General features: G+C 37.4%; 1 protein-coding gene across 1 annotated transcript; it reads right to left on the minus strand.

Moving 5' to 3' along the window:
- Positions 1–962: 962 nt before the first annotated feature.
- LOC108498982 (interleukin-1 receptor-like 2) lies at positions 963–13,521 on the minus strand. The gene is made up of 10 exons (XM_017818345.1): positions 13,515–13,521; positions 10,453–10,696; positions 9,958–10,144; positions 9,008–9,170; positions 7,261–7,326; positions 6,548–6,668; positions 4,333–4,481; positions 3,836–3,979; positions 2,316–2,477; positions 963–1,836 (listed from the first exon to the last, which is right to left on the minus strand). Exons 1-10 carry the CDS (start codon positions 13,519–13,521, stop codon positions 1,445–1,447), a joined length of 1,635 nt encoding a protein of 544 aa, XP_017673834.1. The 3' UTR covers positions 963–1,444.
- Positions 13,522–19,074: the final 5,553 nt, after the last annotated feature.

The following is a 19,074-nucleotide window of genomic DNA, read 5'->3' on the forward strand; positions in this document are numbered from 1 at the left end:
ACAACTCAGAACAAGTCTCAAGTCAGTCAAGGCTATGGAAAATTATGCAGTTGTGAACCCCACATCAAGGAGAATGAGAAACTGCTCCTAAGGAGTATTTGCTAGACATTTTCAAAGGAAAAGGTACCATGAAATGCTATTGCAAATCTTTCACTCTGAATATCTATTTCCATTCCCGGATCTTGCTTTCTCTCTCCCATGAATACAGCCCAATGAAGAATATATTCTATAGTATACATACTTCTGAGAACCAACTGACAGATGCTATCCTAGCAATAAACATGATGTAAGAACCTAGTTAACTTCAGAAAAGAACAACAACAACAACAACAACAACAAAAAACAAGGATAATTCATATTTGTATTCAGATGCTGCTCTTCAAGGCTGGACCATGAAAACTCCTGCTGCTTCAGACAACCTTGAAAAGGAAGCAGCATGCCATTTTCTCATGGTGATGCACACAAAACAATGGATTGGCTCCAGAAATACCAAGCTACTTCCAAGCAGTTTGATATAGGCACATGCTTCTAACTTTTCCTTTCACAATTAGACAAGATACCATTTCTTGCCATTACCATCTGGTCATGTTTCAGAACTGGCCATTTTCCACTCTCTGCAGGAAACCCAGCCCAAGCACAGTCCTTTGATAGATTCTCAGTAAATTTCTGTGTGTATAGTTAGAGACACAGAATGAGAACTTCTGGTTTTCAGTAGCAGCACATTCTAGAACTTCCAGTTTTCAAAAATCTGAAATATTTTCAGTTTTGCTGACCATTACAAGAGACTAAGTTTTTTTAAAAAAACAAACAAACAAACAAAGAGCAGATATCACAGAATTATTCAATAAATGTCTAAAAAGCCATTTGTTGAGCACACGTGATACCAACGGTTCAGCTGAAACACATTAAGTGTTGTGAGTTTTAAATATACCTGCTATGTCATGTATTTCCCCAACTCCTTAAAGAAACAAGGATAAGGCCTTTTGCTCAGAAGGGGACCTCAAGGCTTGCACAGTGCAGGCTTTCCTGCAGCAATGAGGAAGTCAGACAATCATGGAGAAGTAACAAAAACAGAAAGACTACGAAAATTCTGATGATAGAAACAGATTTTTAATTTATCAACTGCAGTTTCAATTTTTAAAAATGGACCTCATAGCTGCTTCTTCATGTAACATTCATGGGGACTGTGACTATTTAATTGTGTACCACCATCACCATAACATTTACTTCTCGTATCTAATGAAGGCTAACACAACAAATTGGGTCACTGTCAAAAATCCAGAACAGAAATAAAGCTGCACAGAGTTTTTCTTTCAAGGTGTAATTTAAGGAAGGGATGACTATTTTTTACATCTCAAAACATTTAGTTTGTAATATGAAGACTTTGTGCAAGAAACATCACATTTCAGAATTACCTTCTCAGTATTATTTTAATAGGCGCTTCTTAACTCCCCTTTGCTGCAGAATTGTTCGAAGTTAATGGCAATAAATACACTTCAGAATAAGATACCTTTTTCCTGAATGGCATTTGATAGCGCACTTTTTTCCAGAATCTTGTATTTGCTGAACATGATTTTTCTGAGAAGTCACCTTTCCATTGGATAGCTCCATGTTTTTGCTTAATGTATCTGATTGATTCTGGCATGCTTGTGTAGTCCTGTATTTCATCCATTTCTATAAGAATCACTTGAATCCCATCACGAATGAGTGCATTATACATAGCTAGCTGTTGTTCAGAGGTGTCTTCTAGCAGGCAGCAACTAGATGTTTCTGATCCCAAAATAATTATCAGTCTTCTGCTTTGCTTAAGGGTTTCATCAGCAACACTGACTACAGCTGTAAGTAATAAAAGAATGATCAAAGTTTCCATAGAAACTTTACAACTGATGTAATATACTTCTTAGTTTTAAAATTACACATATGTGAAGCTCAGAGAACTGATAGGTTTAAGATCTTCACGCTGTCATTCATGATTCATGATCCACTGTATGACATAGCTGACAAAAAATTAGTTTTCTTCAGCCCCTAGTAGGAGTTATCATTCAAAAAACCTCAACAATATTATTAATGCTGTTGAATCCTAATTTGTTCATCAATAAAAAGAAAGTGCAGACCCTCATAACACTGGAACAAAATTTTCAGTAAGGAAAAAAAAAAGAAAAAGAAATAAATTGTCTACTGGACAAATTATCGATTAAAAAATAAACAAATACAGCTTTCTTTTCAAAAGATGTAGGTTTTAATTGCATAGATAAACTTCGAACCTGAGAACAATGTCCCAAAAGACAACTTTAACTCTACTAATTAAAGCATACCTTCTCCAGGTAAATCATCTCTTCCAAATATGAAGAGATTATATCCACATTGTTTTTCTAAAACATCTGGGAGTATTCTACGAACAAAGGTCTCCAGACAATAGAAACTTTTGCCTTCACTGCTTTTTGCATACAGGACATATGCATCATAAGTTTTCCCATCTAAAACAAACACAAACATTTCTATTAAAAAACTAAAACTGAAATGCCTTTATTGCAAAGTTCCATTTTGGTGTGTTTAAAAATAATAATGGGGGGCTGATTTCACCTATCTGACAGAGTAACTTCAAATTACTAAAATGCTCTACAAATCCAAAGAAAGATGATCAGAATCTGACTTCCTTTCCCATCATGGGAAGGGAGGAGACAGAAGTGGAGCTGGATGCCAGTCTTGGGGCCTGCACGAAGGAACTCCCAACCCCAGAGGTGTCAGGACATTAAAAAATGCCCTCCTACAGGACTTTCTTCACCACGTCTCCTAAAGTAATTTCAACAGCAGTTATCTCCACTTCTGACTAACCATAAGAGAGGATGGAAAAATGACAATTTTTTTTGTAATAATTCTGTGGGGAAAAGGCACATAGAAGAAAAGGTGAGAAGGCAGATGAAGTCTTGACAGTTAAAACTGCACAGTGAGCAGCACTGAAGTAAACAAACCAAAATCAGATTTAACTCATCAAGTTACTTTTTTTTTTTAAATTAGAACTCCATTTAAGTGTTCCAGAAAAACTGAACTTTTGACCAGAAGTTGAAATTACTTTTCTGTGAAAACATTTACGACAGCCATGAGTAAACATTAACTACATCAATGTATGTAATCCATTCACTTTCAAGCTATGGGGAACTCCAGACAGACTAATTCTGAGCGCTGATACAAAAAATACCTATGATGTTGTGCTTATTTCAAATTTTTCATACTTAGTGTATTTGTCTACAGTACAGCAAACAAAAACGTATAAGAAGAATCACAGAATTAGAAGAACACAGAACTAGTAGCAAATTTTCTCTTTGGCATGTAAACATCATAACTTACAGGATTTAGAAGGAAAGTGTGGGTAAAAGGGAGATATTGCAAAACAAAACAAAAAAAACCCCATCGAAATTAATCTCTGAGAAACTAGTCTAATTTTCAAAGTAGATATTTAATGCACATCTTTAAACAGTTAGTTTACAGGATGTAGCTCTGCTGACACCTATTGTTCATCATCAGAGTGACCATATAAAGAAGCTACAGAAAAGCAAAAAAAACGATGCTAATTTGGGAATGGCGTATAATTCTTTTTGGCCTATCTCACCATGACTGTCTCAAATATTACAGCTTTTATTACCTCAAGCATTATATATTTTACCCATATGACTGAAAAAATGCCCCCCAAAAATGTCTTTGTGTGTATCTGAAAATTCCTCATGAAAGGTCAACATACATTCTACAAAATAATCCCATTTTTGCTCAGAAGCAATGGCAAGTGAAAAAAATCAGTAGGATAATTACACTCACATACCTGGTCACATTCACATACCTTCCTTACTTGTAAGGGCACAGACAGAATTACGGTACCAAAGCACCAAATCAATCTTGAAAGTCTTGTAGATTATTAAAATAATAAATGTTAAAATTAACAAAGAGACAAGCCCTCCAGTCAGCCATCTTTGTATGTCAGGAACTGCACAAAAATATAAGGATATTGCTTTTTAAATGTTGAATTTGTCCAGACCTGATCTTTCACACAAATGCAATACAAATTTGAATATTATTCATTTATTTTATTCATATTTATTATTCATATTATGATATTAATATTATTCACATTATTTTTCATTTCTATTTACCTGGTTTTTTTAAATAATGATAAATACACTACTACGGTGATTCTTTCCCTATGCACAGGCACATGCATGTGTACTGCAAACTGTAATGCACCTGTCTTCTATTGAAATGATACACAAGAATTTGGTATCAAAACACCTTCTGGGGAAGTAAACACAATCACAGACCTCAAAGATAAATATTTCTTACCTCTGTGCTTTAATATAATATAAGATGCAACCTGCCCAAAGGCATTTGAAGCTTGACAGACAAATGGTTGTTCATAATCTTCACTAGTCACTTCTGAAATTATTAGCTTCACAGAATGCATAGGGCGTCCATCGTTAGAAGTTTCTTCCCTGTCAAAAAGGTGACAAATAGAACCATAAACCACAGCCCTTTCTGGAATAGCTTCATCTCTAATATCCGCAGCACAACAATGATTATTTCCTTCTGCAAACGTCAGCCACACTTCACAACAGATGAGCAATTGCATTACATGAAAGAAACCCGAACAGTCAGACATTTAGCATATGTGTTGGAAAACATCAAGACACCAAGACTTTACCTTATCTGGAGCTGGGTTTCCCCAAAGGAATATAAGGTTTCTATAGTTTAAAGGACAAAAATATACCTTAGAAACCTAAGCAAACCATTGTTATAGACTTCTCTACCCCTGTAAGAGTAGATGGACAGAGAGATTCCACAATGGGATATGACACAGAAAGAGGCCCTGGAACAAGGCATCACCTTGTGGTCAGCAGCTCTGGGACAAGGAGGACATCAAAGGTGGTGACATGCAGCAGACACCACCAATTCACAGTGTGATTCCAGCTACAGGGACTGGAGTCTAAACGGTACTTCACCTCATGGATCAGAACAGACTTGTAACAGCTGGTTGTGTCAGGTTGCACCATTAAGAGACCCAGATTATCCCCCATACATTGTACAAGGGCATAAAACCATTCATACTAACTTTCAGTTAATTGTGTACTGTGATGTGTGACTGATGTGTGAACTAAACAAACTTTTAACCACCAGCAAAATGTGGGATACCACTACCTTGTTAATTGTAGACCTCAAATGTAAAATTAACTAACAAGTCCACTTTCTTTCCTGAAAACATAGTCTAGTTATCATTTAAAATGCAAAATAAAACATACCATAAAGGGCATATAAAGGACCACATGAATCACTTTCTAAGCAAAATGTTACAGTAATTTGAACACTGTAACAGGAATGAATAAATCAACATCACTAATGCAAAATACTAATGGTTGTAAAGATGACAATTTAAGCTCTAGGAAGTAAAAAAATAACATTGCTTTTACAATATCAATTCAGTAACCATGTGCCTCTGCAGTATGACCCAATTTTTATGGCATTACAATTCTTTATGACAGTATAATATATTACTTTTATGCAGTGTTTTCTCCTTGTGAGCACCCAAATAATTCAGCCCTTTATTTCTCCCTTTGTTTTATGATGACTACTTTTTTCTCACAACTATATTCTTACTTTGAAGATATCATTCTCATTCCTTCATCAGTTTCTTGGTCATAGATAGTGCTTGAGAATTTACAAAAATTACCACATTTTTTATTCACAGAACCACCATGAGATAAGGGCTGATAAAAAACCTGCAATTTTTAATTCCCAACCTCTAATATCTAAGAAAACTTCAGATTGCCTCTTGCTCCAATTTAAGTTGCTTTTCCAGTCAGGTATAATTTCTTCTCTGCTAACTAACTCCATTTAACCTGCTTTTCACCATCACATTGTCTCTCTCTTGCCCTTCTCATGCTTTGCTTGGTTCAAGTCCTCCCAAAACCCAACTCATCACTGGAAATGTCTTCCTTTTCTCACTCATCTAAGCTTCAGTACAAATGCCCCCAATGAAGTCTTCCCTTAGCTCTTCAGCTGATTTCTGTTACATTTCTCTAACTCAAGGCTCTTAAACCTGGAAATCTCAATTTCTCCTGTAAAGCACAGGTTTGTCCTCTTGTGACCTTTCACAGAGGCAGATATGAAGGGAAAGGAGAACACAGAAAAAAGAGAGAGTCTGGAGATAATGTACCTGGACATGCCTGATCCAACTAAAAGAGGTCTCTGCCAGGTCAGAGCTTGCATTACTGTATTAAAAGTATGAGATTGTAACAAAACACTTTTTTCCAAGTTTGGAAATTAAGACAGATTTTTTACAATGACCAAAAAAAGCACAATCTCACGTGAAGTCCATGTGCCTCCTATGTTTCAAGTTTTTATTTCAAAGCAGGAAGTGAATTGGGGAAGGCAAGCATTAGAGTTTTTAAAAAGAATGCTATTTAAAGCAAGGGGGAAATGTTGATTAATATTTTAATGCCAAAGGGAGAAAGTTCCACTTTGGTTGCCAACACAGTATTTTCTGGTCTGAAAATATACTTACTCATAGGGACTTGCAAAAATTCTGCTCATATAAAATACATCAATATACACACCGTTGCCTGTCCAAAACACTTCATACCCATCAGCACCTGTTGTATTGCAATCCACTGTAACCTGTGAGCCTATAAAATTGTGTTACAAAATAAAGAGTTAATTTCCATAGCCTAATTAAAGTCTCTACAGTTCTCTAATTGTATATCAGTGTGGGAATTGTTCACTGATTCCCACACAGACCAGCTAAGGATGATACCAAACCCTTTCAGAAAAGTTACTCTAACAGAGGGTCTATATAGTCAGTGATCTGCAGATCCAGAAAGAGAATGGTAGGATGGAAAAGGCTGAATCCAGGAAGATGTCTTCCCCTGGGGCATCACTTTGTTTGAAGATTTGAGATAGATCTGTTCTTAGAATCTCTTCCAGAGTCACGGAAAGCAACAGATGTGACAGATAATCACTTGGGTTCCCTACAATTTTCTTGGCATCTGAGAAATTTCCCTAGGACTTTGTAAGCAACACACCTCATTTGTTTCCCTCTCACCCCTCAACATTCCTCCTTTGGGAGATCAACAAAGAGAAATTGAGCTGGTTACTGAACTAGTTTTTTGGGTTTTTTTCTAAAAGACAAAAGCAAGAAAACACATAATAGGGCACTCCTTGAGTATAAATTTTCACTATTATACAAATTCATACTTTCTCATAGAGAAAACTACTTACCAAGTTCCACTTCAATAGAGTTGTTTCTTGGGTAAGATATTTCTGGAGGCTTTTTTGGTTGGCTCACTAACCAAAAGAAAAAACGTGCTTTTCAGAAAACCTTTAGGGCAGTTTCAGTCTGTTCTACAGACAAGGCTGTCAGCAATTTTATAACAAACATCACTCAGTACTTAAAGTATCATATCTCAGGTAGTCATTACTTCTGACTTGAAGCTAAGCTGTTCTTCACTCTGTCTCTTCCAAAATGTATGCCTCAAATCTCCACACACTCATGGTGGACTGGCTATTCCATGCCACAAAAATTCTGTAGTATTGCATGCACAGGTGCTGAGAAGAGTATGGGCAAATATCTGCTGCTCTACAGTCTGGATAGTCTGTCACCCAGCATCCCACAGATACAAACTGGAGCCAAGAACTTGTAGACCGCAGTTCATCTATTTTAGACTTCTACTATTCTAAGGGGGAAATTTAATTTTTATACTCCAGTGAAAGGCCTTAAATTTCTTCCCACAGCCTTATCTATAAGGTAGAACAATACCAGTGACCCCCTTTTAGATATTTACAATTAAGACTACATATATGACACTCTCCAAGTGTACAAATTAACAAACATAAATCATAAAGCATCTCATTTGAGTCCCCTAGCAAAGTACACGATTGTCCCAAATATATCCTTCCCTTCCATTCTGAAAACGGGGTCTGCATTATTGTTTGAATTATATTTTAGTATAAACTTGCTCAGCTGGAGTCTTTAAAAACTACTGAGCTACCTTCAGTCACATATGGCAAAGGAGTGATATGATTTTATTTCTACTCAGTCGTAGAAGCCGAAATTCCACTGAGAGAAGTTCTAGGACCAGCTTTTAAGACCAGAATGATCATTTCATTTGATCCAACCTTATGTTCCTCAGATTTTGTTTATTCATATCACGCAGATATATAAATATGATACATATTCCCACCATATGTTCACACACACTTATATACATACATACGTATGTGATTATCCGCACACAGACAAAACAGGCAAGCACAAAAAGAGACCACTAAATGGTAATACAATATATTAGTAAACCTTAAAATGTTTTTCATTAGCTGAAATATAAAAACAGTACTTGTATTGCTTACCTTGGTATAGCACAGTCTTTTCAGTGATCCATTGCCAATCTCATGATGCTGTGCTAGCAAAGGATTTCATATTTTACACCTACACCATCTTTTATATTTTTTTGTTGTGCTGGTGACCCCCGACATAAATCAGGGTTTACTGAGCTACACATACAATATCAGAGATGAGAAGTTCTTGTGCTGAGCAGCTTAAAACCAAAAGCAAAAGAGACAAAGGTTTGAAGGAAACAGACAGTACACACAGAGTAAAGATTCTGCCATTATTTGGGCTGGTTTAGTTCATTGCTCTTGCATTAAGAGAATAATGTAAAAGACAAAGAAGTAAGATGGGCAGGATAGAGGCTACAGTAGAAAATATTGCACCACCAAGCCTTACAGAGCATCTGTTTAGGGACTTTGCCAGCTGGTCTGGGCAGCAGAGCTTTGATATACTGCAACTTTGAACAGGAGAATGAATCTTCAACATGGTATCAACAACAGACAAAGTATAAATACCCTCAGTCAGCATTTATTTCCTTCACATTTAGGTGAAAACCAGTAGCCCTAAGCATGTCTATCCACAGATTAGGTCTTTCTGCTTTAGTCTATGAACACAAACACAGTGAAATTATTTACTTACCTTCTACAATCAGACTGACATCTCGTGAAATGTTATATTGTTTTCCATTGTAGTTACATGTTGTTTCACATGTATAGTTTCCTTGATCATGTACAGTCACATTGAAAATTATAAGATCACTGTTTGAGAAGGCAAATCTTTTCCCTTCCAGCAGCTGGCAGTCCTAAAAATGTATAGAGAACTCTGTTAATTCATATCACTGTATATTTCCATGGTTTGTCTCTCTTTAATACAATCTGAAGTTTCAGTGGACCACAGCATTGGGATGGATGCCTTGCAGAGGCTGAGGAAGGGCAAGGGCAGTGGAATAAAAAGCACTGGCTGCTTCATTTCAGCTGAGTTTTTAATTCAAAGATACCCCAGTTCATTTCCTTTGGAAAACAACTTTCAATATTAGAGAAATAAGAAAGTAAAATGCAAGCGTCAGGATTTGTAGAAGTATTCATCCATTAAGAATCACTCAATAATTACACTTAATTTTTTAACGAACCTAAATACTACTGGTACCATTTGGACTGCATGGGCCTGAGGCAGGAATTCCACAGAAGGCACTACACTCTTGTAACAGAAAGAGCCTTTAAATGGATGTGAACCACATGAAATATAACAATTTAATAGAATAATATTGAGCACATAATGGATATCTCACACTAAATCTGTTTCCAATAAACTTACGAGTGTGTTTCGCTGGCAGGTAATCAAATGCCCCCTGGTGGATACGTGGGTCAATGCCGCTCCTACATCTAAGCTGAATTTCTACCCCCTTAATAAAAAAACCCGATGCACCTTTAAAGATAAAAAGTCTTAATCCTCTTGCAGTTTTTTTTTAAATAATTTTATCTCCCTTTTACAATAAATCTTTAGTTTTTCTGCTCCAATTTTCGAAGATCAGTGATTTTTATTTTAAATAACGGACAGCTATGAGGCAGTAAAAATCATCACATTCTCACCTTATACCAACGAACAGGTTGAATATCCTTCTCATTCCTGAAATAATCCAAGTGTGGACACACAACCTTTGCAGATGATGATGTGAATATCACCTCCTCTACAGCAAATTTTTCATTTAAGCATAAACCATCAATCTTCTCAAAAACTGTTACTTTTGTACACATTTTCTTCCAGCTTGTCAAATTCCTGCAATTAACAGAACATAATTAAATTAACCTATTTGGCACATTTTGCAACTCAAAAATATACAACATTCTTTTTGGAGAAGAAAGAGAAGACAAGAAGTTTAGAGTTTCTTTAATAGATTTACTTTTGCCTATAAGGAAGGAGAACCCAAAACGAGACTTAATTTCCCCAGTCTAAGTTAGTTTTTGTGAATGCACTATCTCTTCTTTATTAGTATTTCTCTTACTCTCAAAATTTGACTTGCTTTCTAAAAGTTACTCACTTTGAAACTCAGTTCTCTAAAAATGTAATTTTTTTTTTATTTTTACCTTATGACACATTCATAGTCTCCAGAATCTTCTAACATTGCAGGAAGAAACCAAATTAAATTCTTCTGCTGATGCACTCTAGACAGTTTGTCTCTAGGCACAGCTGTCTGGTTACCAACTTTATACCACGTTAAGTTGTAGCTTCCACTTTTCAAGCTCTTTTCCGGTGAACAGTTAACAGCAAGAGGTTGCCCGTCAGGCACAAGAATTTGCCCCAACATTGCATCGTAGGTTTCACATTTCTCTAAAAGAAAGAGATAAATATTAAAGAAAAACTCAAACACTCTACAAGAATATACTGAACTTATTTCCCGATTACATTTATGAAGTTAATTGGAGTTTTCACCTCCATTCTCAAGTCAACTACTAAAATACAATTTTAATTCCTTATCTTTACAGCTGAGAGTACTACCCAGTGGTATAGAGATACAGTTGTGCCACTGAAATGAAATACTGTTTCTTGAATGCAAAATTTACACTCAGTAGAATGTCTTTGTTTGCAGCAGACTTGCATGTTTAACTTCAGATGCAAACTACTAAAGTACATGTTTTTCCCCAGTGTGTTTCATGTGCATATACACAAACACGCACATGCACACAAATTTCACATTTAAGGCCTTTATTTGTAACTGTAGTCAAAGTAATTCTTCAAAACAGACTATGCTTTTGATAGCCAAATGTCCTAAGAGGACAGTGAAGTTAAAGATCGTGTTGCACAAACATTAGGTTTACAACGGAAATTTCAACTCACCCTTCATTTTATGAATTTTAGAGAGGAATTACTGCAATCACCAATGAGCTCATTTTCTTTTCTTCTGACACAAACAGACTCATACAGGAAAAGAGCAATACCATGAGTTCGGCTTACGGTTTTTGGAGTTTCTTTTTGCAATATGACAAAAAGGGACCAACTCTGGATACCATGGTCCCATTCCTGAGTCCCTATTATATTTACTTAAATTTCCTTGCTTTGTTAGAGTATAAGAACTGCCACAGAGTCATGCAGGTGTCTGTCTAGCCCAAAATCCTGGCACTGATAACAACCAGTGCCAAATGTGTAAGAGTGGAGAATACAACAAATACAGTAATACTTTGCTTTCAGCCCCTTTCTTTCCTCTTATGTTCTGCATTAAAAACCATTCACTCGCTTTTATAATTTCTCCGGGTATCATGCGTTTCTTGTTATAAGGAATGGTAATTTTTCTCTCATCTGCCTAGTCTATGGTATTTACAATTTTATAGATATTCATCCCATCTTGCCTTAGTTGTTTCTTTACCTCAGAGTTTCTTTTCTTTACCTCCTTCACTTAGTGACTTCTCATATGAAAGCCATCCCATGTCAGATGACACTGTCACTCATCTCTTTACTTTTTTTGAAATGATCTTTCTGAGATGGAATGACCAGAACTGAAGGGTTCAAGGTACTCATTTACCATGGGGTAACAGAGTAGCATAATGAAGCTTTCTGCTTTCTACTCTGCTGCTTTCCAAAAATTCTGCTTTTCTGCTCACCACTGATGACAATTAATGATTCCAAAGAGCATCCAGAGACATCAAAGCAGCATTTTCCCAGGTGGTTATCAATTAACTTTATGCTCACATCACACACATACAGTACACATGCTTCCCCTATAGGTGCATGACCCTTCCATGCCTCTTCACATCCAACTCGATTTACTTACCAACATTCTATCACTAAAACATTTGATATCCAGACACCCTCTTCATAGTGAACATCAGTTTTAACCATCAAAGGATAATTTTGTGTCATCCACAGTTTGCATCACCTTACCATAAATCTTTTCCAAATTACTTATCCAAACCTTGAATTACTCAGATATCTGTATTGAATGCCCCACAATAACTGTGATGGTTATGAAATGCTGTGGCCACAAGAACTGATAACACTTTTCTGCCACTAAGTGTTAATAGTCTGGAATAGTGTCTCTAGCACATGCTAGAGACCATTCAGCTGGAAAGCAGATCTTCAGAGAACATTTGGGTCTTGGTGGACCACAAACTGATCATGAGCCATCAATGCTCCCTCTCATGGCAAAAAAAGGCTAACAGTGTCCTGGAGTGCATTAGGACCTGCTAGATTTGAACTAACTGGAGAGAGTCCAGAACATAGCCACAAAAGTGACTAAGGGAAAGGAGCATCTCTCACTTGAGGAGAGAATGAAAGTGCAGGGACTCTTCAGCCTAGAGAAGAGAAGGCTTGAAGAGTGTTAGCCACCAGTGTGCTTGTAACAAATGTGGATAGAGCCTTTCCCAAATCTTCATTTGCAAAGCCTAACCATGATGAAATGGATTCTTATCAATGTGTGTAAATACCTGATGGGAGGGAACGAAGAACAAAGAGACAGACTTTGCCAGCATTGCCCACTGAGAGGACAAGAGGCAATGAGCACAAACTGAAACACAAAACATTCAATCTGAACACAAGAAAAGACTTTTTTATTGTAAGGGTGATCAAACACTGGAACAAGTTGCCCAAAGAGGTCATGGAGTCTCCATTTGCAGAGATATTCAAAATCTAGCTGGACACAGTACTGGGCAACCTGCTCTAGCTGACCTTGGGGTATTGTCAGTGAGGTTGGACTACATGATCTCAAGAGTTCCTTTCCAACCTAAATGATTCTGTGATAAGATACTTCATGAAATAACACATATGTTTTAGAGGTCTCCACTCTTGGAACTGTTTAAAAGAACTCACTGGTATACACGTAGATTTTACTTATACAGCCATTTTCACAGAAAGTTTATTACTTGAGTGAAAAAAAATAAGTTTCAGAACAAAACCTTTCATAGCCAATAAACTTACTTGCAATAATTAAAGACAGAAATGCTGTTGCAATATTACATGAAAACAGTGGTTTTGCTGTCATGTTTCCCTACAGAAATGGAAAGAAAACTTTCAATTAGTGGCTTCCAATATAAACTTCCACAATTTAAAATCAAATTTAATACAGTTAATACAGGAATTACACAGTTAATTCAGGACACATGAAATACAGGAATTGTCTTTGACTTGTATTGAGCCTCTTACCTGCTTGTTTTACCCGACATCTCCTAATTATTACACGAGAAGAAAAAAGTGAGTAAATATTTCCTATTCAGCTTGTTAAGAACTCAAGGTTTTTTACATCTTTAGCACACTCCTTCCCACTTCTTGCTTTCCCAAGCTACAGTGTTAGATTCTCTAACTGTCCCTGAGATGGAATCTGATTTCATATTTCTGAATACCTTTGCCACCCACTTCTGTACTGCCTCCAGTTATGCTACAGCCTGTCTGAAATGGGGAGGAGAGGACAGAACTTGCATACAGTCTTCAAAACGTAGGTGCACTATGGATTTATAAGCTAAAACAATTATTGGGCTTTTTTGGATTTTTCCTAATAATTTCTAACCACTTCTTTGTTCTTTGAGGACTACTGACTATTGACCTGATATTTCCATGTGCCTATGAAGTAAAATTCCAAGACCTCATCACTGAGTGCTAAGAATCAGAGAAACCCAGTCAGCTGCTGAGCATGTGATGTTAGGATTTTGGCCATATGTTTTCATTTTAAATTTTCTTTATATTTGCCTAAAAAAAATTTCTTATGCTATTATTACCCAGTCATTCACTATCGTGACATCTTTCTGCCACTCTTTGCAATTTACACCTTCATGTTCTAGCCTGAATAGTTTTGTATTGTTGGCAAATTCTGCCACTGCAACAGTTTCCCTCTGTCTGGATCATTAAAAATACATGCTGAGCAGAAGATGTGTTTGGGACTCCAGTGGTGATCTTCCTTCACTGGAAAATCTAAGCATTTATGTTTTACCTGCTTATTTATACAGTTGAGAATGATTATCAGGACTCTTTAGTAGTCTTCTGATCCATACTGTGATTGGAGAAGGATCTGTTAGTTGCATGCCTGTGTCAAGCTGTTCCTTAACTTGATCTGCCTTACTGCTTTTTTTCTATTCAGCCTACCACAGTGTTTTACAGCACTGTGAGAGGACAAATGCAACTGTTCAAACTAAAGGATGAGCAGGAGAACCCCATCCTGTTGTGAAGCATCTTTAGCTGATCACCATTTTCTACAATAGTAAAAGATGACACTTCCAGCTGTTGTGTCTTACTTCACCAAGCTGACTCAGAAGCGTGCCATACATTGAGTCATCCACACTGCTTCTTGCAGTGCCTGCTTGCTTTCTTCTGTCTTTCCTTTCCTCTTTCCTCCTCCCTCATTGCAAATTTTCACTCAGATTACCAGGCATGTCTTTTCTTGCCTAGCTGTTAAAAGGAATGAGTCCCACAAGAATGCTGAGCATAGAAATACATGAAACATTAAAATCACTGAAGGCAGGTTATGTATGTTTGTACAAAGCCTACAACTTTCTTCACTAATTGTGACAGACAGTAACTCTAAAAAATCTACAGTTTTTATTTTTGAAAAGATGAAAATATTATAATGGAAACAATTTAAAGATGACCAAGTAATTCCTTTATGACTTCTCTGAAATACTGTTTTTTCATAAATTCTGTTCTATTACAACATTACCTTACTCTAGTGTTCTGTCTCACATGAGCTCTCTTTTTGCCCTAGCAGTAGATTCAGCAGATGCAGCAGTAATATTTTGCCACATTCGGAAAGAAAGTTCCAGCATCCTGCTTCTCTATAATTTCTGTGTTCTTTCTAGCTGTTTAAATTTATAACTTGCCCTTTTGTCAACATGGAGGACTTGCAAATATATATAGCCTTGTTTAAAACCATGCACACAAACTGCTTTGAGGAGACTCCTTCTTGTCTCCTACTTTTCATAGTGAGAAACTTCCCTTTCTGTGGAAGGTAGACACAACAGCAAAATTAGGCTCTGGTCTGTCCATGCATTCACATAATTAATGATGAAAATAACAAACGTATGACTGCAGAGTCAAGTGTAAATGTTTTTCCTACCACATTCTGCCATGATAAAGAGGTAAATTTTTCCCTTTTTCCAGTCATTTTGTCCACATCTTGAGCTTGCAACCAGCCTGTGGAGTTTGCCCACTCATGACAAAATTCAGCTAGAGTTATCTTTGCCCAAATTTTCTGGAGGGGAAAAAAAATTCCAGGTATCTGGAGCCATGTCCATAACGTTTCACCCTGAAAGGAAATATTTTTATCAATTTAAGTTAAAAAAACCCAAAACATACCATAACCAACCAACCAAAAGAAAAGTCTGAAAGAGGTTTTTAACGATACGTGCACCTGAATTATAATTACAACATCCATGAGAGCACATAGTAAGGTATAATTCTCATTAAAATCTGTCATTAAAGTGGCATAGCCATCTTTTCCTCTGCTCTCTAGTCCTTTCGAAGTTGATCTACTCAATTAAGAAAAAAAAAATCTCCTCAGAACTTCAAAGTACCATGGATTTCACTGTTTTTGGCAAACTTGTGGCAGTTTTTCTTTGAATATCTTATTCAAAAGCACAGATATATTAAAACATACAACAGTCCTGTGTTGTATGAGAGAATGTGTATTGAGAGAACTAACAGCAAGTCAGAGTATCACACTATTTCTGCTACATAAGCCCATAAACATTTAAAATTATAAAAAAAACCCACTATATATTCATATTACCTTAAACGCTTCTATTAACTGCAAAGTATGTCATGCCTCTTCAAGAGAGATTAATCAAATGTCTCACTTTTGATCTAGAGAAAACGATTACAAATATTTCGTTGGACATACCTAGCCGATGCAGAAGACCTTGGTCAGCCTCCCCCCCACACCTCACTCCGGGATGTAGTTACAAAACTGCGACTGTCACGGTAGCCGGTTTTCAGTGAAACGCTGGCATCCCTCAGCAGGTACGGCAGGAAATCATTCTTCAATACCCTTCGTTTAAATTTTGACGAATTCCTGGAAACGTTGGAAGGGGCTGTAGCTCCTGGACGGTGCGGGAGCCGCCGGTGGGCTCGCAGGACGCCCGCCACAGTCAGGGGCCGAGATCCAGCTGCGCAGAACAGGCTCTTTCACGCTTTCTGTCAGGAAGCGAGCCACGGAAAGCGCTGACCTTTTACAACAGGTTTCACTCCCACTCCTAAACTGTCCCCAGCCCTCAGTTCGCCCAGTTCGACCATCTGGGTCTGAGCCACCTCCCAGCCACAAAAGGGGGTCGTCAGAGCAAAGTAGGAAGACCTGCGCAGCTCTACGAATCTCCTCCTGGGATTATCCCAGGCTGGCTGACGCCTCCGCCCTGTTACACGGCTGACGGAGACGAGCCTCAGCCATCCTCCCCAGCCCTCCGCTGCCGCGGGCTGGGCTCAGCCTCCGCCCCAGGAAATCCTCCAAGTAAAGATTGCGAGATTTGAGGTGACTGGCTGTTTGTTTGTTGGTTTGGTTTGGTTTTTTGTTGGTTTGGGGTTTTTTGTGGTTTTTTGGGGAGGTGGGACGGACAGCTGCAAACCTCCCTAGTCGAAGACACCGTACTCCTGGAAGACAAAGGGCCCCTCGAGACTATGGAGGCTGTTGGTGGGAGCATCTCAAGGACATCAGCTGATTTATTTGCTTATTCAATAGCCTGTTCTGGCAGCTTGGTCTGAGTTACCCAGACTGCCACCTGTCACTGAGATATTTGGCTCTGAAGCTTGAACTCACAGATTTAGTCTCATTTAGCCCCTGAGTTATTATCTACAAACTTGAGAGCTACTAAGTAGTCCTGACATTTGATAGAGGTTACTTAACTTGTGGCTGTTCTGGGAATAGTATATTGGCCAGGTTCTGGTGTTTCTTATTCCTCGTTTCACTTGCACACCACAGCTAGAGCCAGAGCTTTTCAAAGCACAAGTTCCTCAAACGTAGTTTGTTAAACACAAAATAGGATATGGGCATTTCTAAGCCTGCACTGACCCTTAGTTGTTTACTAATTACTGAAATAGATAGTAAGATAAACTTCATTCTTATGTTCCTCCCAAAATAGGCAGGAATCAGACATTTTAGAATTATCAAGGTAGAAGTTCTCATTATTGTTAAAAATACATAATAAACACATTTGATAGGCAAATTAAAAGTATTCTGCAAAAACTGTGGAGAATAATCCAGACATGTCCTGCCCCTTCCACCTTGTTTTTTTCATTCTACTCCTGGTACCTCTTTCATTCCACATTCTGGTACTATTGTATTTGCCAAATGGAAACATGTTCAAACATCCTGCCTACCTTGTGGTGGCCACAGATAAGCAAAGATGAGAGATTACATCCTGCTATGCCTGCACGTACTGTCCTCCATCAAAGTAGTGCTGGCTGGAGGCACATTGCAACACTTCCAGACACTAAGCTGTTGGTACACAGAGAATTAATTAATTTGTGGTTCAGGAAAGTCAGCAGGATTTATGCAGTCAGCTAGTCTTTCTTCAGTCACCACTTATATCCATATTTCATTTTGGAAATGTTTCTCGTGATCTCCTTGCATTAGGGCAAACAATTTTATGCAAGATTTTTAGTTTCTGTTATTTTGCACCACCACCACACACCTATGAGTTAAATATGATTATCATAAAGACAAGTGAGATGTTCCCTGTGTTCTGCTACGTTGTTCTAGAAGCACTGATCTAAAAAAAAAAAAATAACTTTTGAAGACTTCTTTCTGAGATATACACTCTAAAGATTCTGCTGTATGCAGTTGTGGTCAGTTGGGGTTTTTTTGTTTCTTTCTCCAATTTTCATTATAATACTACTAATAGTAAAAAAATGTTACCAGTAAAAATGTTTCTGATATGAAAGACTTTGTTAAAACATTACCAAAATGAATATGTAAAATGAGAACTATTCAATCATTTAACTATTCACTGATTGATGTGAATCAGAATTCAGAAAAAAAACACGCATAGTAAAGCTGAAGGAATATCAACTGAAATGGCTGGATTTCATGAGACAGCAAAAATACAGAGAACATGGCAGTTATAGGACAAAAATTGCAGGGAAGAGCAGAGAAGTGTCCAAGGAAAATGGACATTGACACTAGTCTACGTGAATATTCAATGTGGTCACCAGGGAGACCTCAAAGTAAACCAGGAAGCTTTTCATCTACACAGACAGTCAGAAATATTTTGTTTCATAAAGTTCTAAGATAGAATGAGCTGCTGTAGTAAGCACAGGTAGGTCTCTACAGTTCATCAGTGCCATCTTTGAACACAGCTTGCAGCAGAGCAATGATCATGATGTGCCTTATCTTTCTGCAGCTGAGGAGATGTTCAAAGAAGACTGCTTCTGTGCAAAGTAAGAGACTGAACTTGGGAGTAGCATTTGATATATGGCATTTTTCCAAAATGTATTTGCTAAATAAGGTATCACTGTAAGTCCTTTTGCCATTGGACTGTGGCATGCATCTGCTTTATTTATTTGATAAATGTTATGCAGCCAATGAAAGGAGCACATTACCTGTGAAAAATAATTCAATCCTTTTGAGTTATCTTAGAAAATCAGAGTGAGAGCATTCTCTTAGGTAGGGATAGGATGGAAGTTGCCTGGAATGAATTCAGACCATTGCCTTTCATTACCACAAACCTCTTTTTTCATACATCATCCAGTAGTTTGGTTCCAGCATTCAAGATTACTTCCCCAATTTACAATATTGACAA

This window comes from Lepidothrix coronata, unplaced genomic scaffold, assembly GCF_001604755.1.
Source record: "Lepidothrix coronata isolate B3197 unplaced genomic scaffold, Lepidothrix_coronata-1.0 Scaffold68, whole genome shotgun sequence".
NCBI classification, from domain to species: Eukaryota; Metazoa; Chordata; class Aves; order Passeriformes; family Pipridae; genus Lepidothrix; species Lepidothrix coronata.

Coding starts and splice junctions, on each gene's coding strand:
- LOC108498982 (XM_017818345.1), bottom strand. Junction 9,171..9,957: donor AACCTGTTCGTTGGTATAAG/GTGAGAATGTGA, acceptor ATACATTTTTAG/GACTGCCAGCTGCTGGAAGG. Junction 7,327..9,007: donor TGTCAGTCTGATTGTAGAAG/GTAAGTAAATAA, acceptor TCTTTTGGTTAG/TGAGCCAACCAAAAAAGCCT.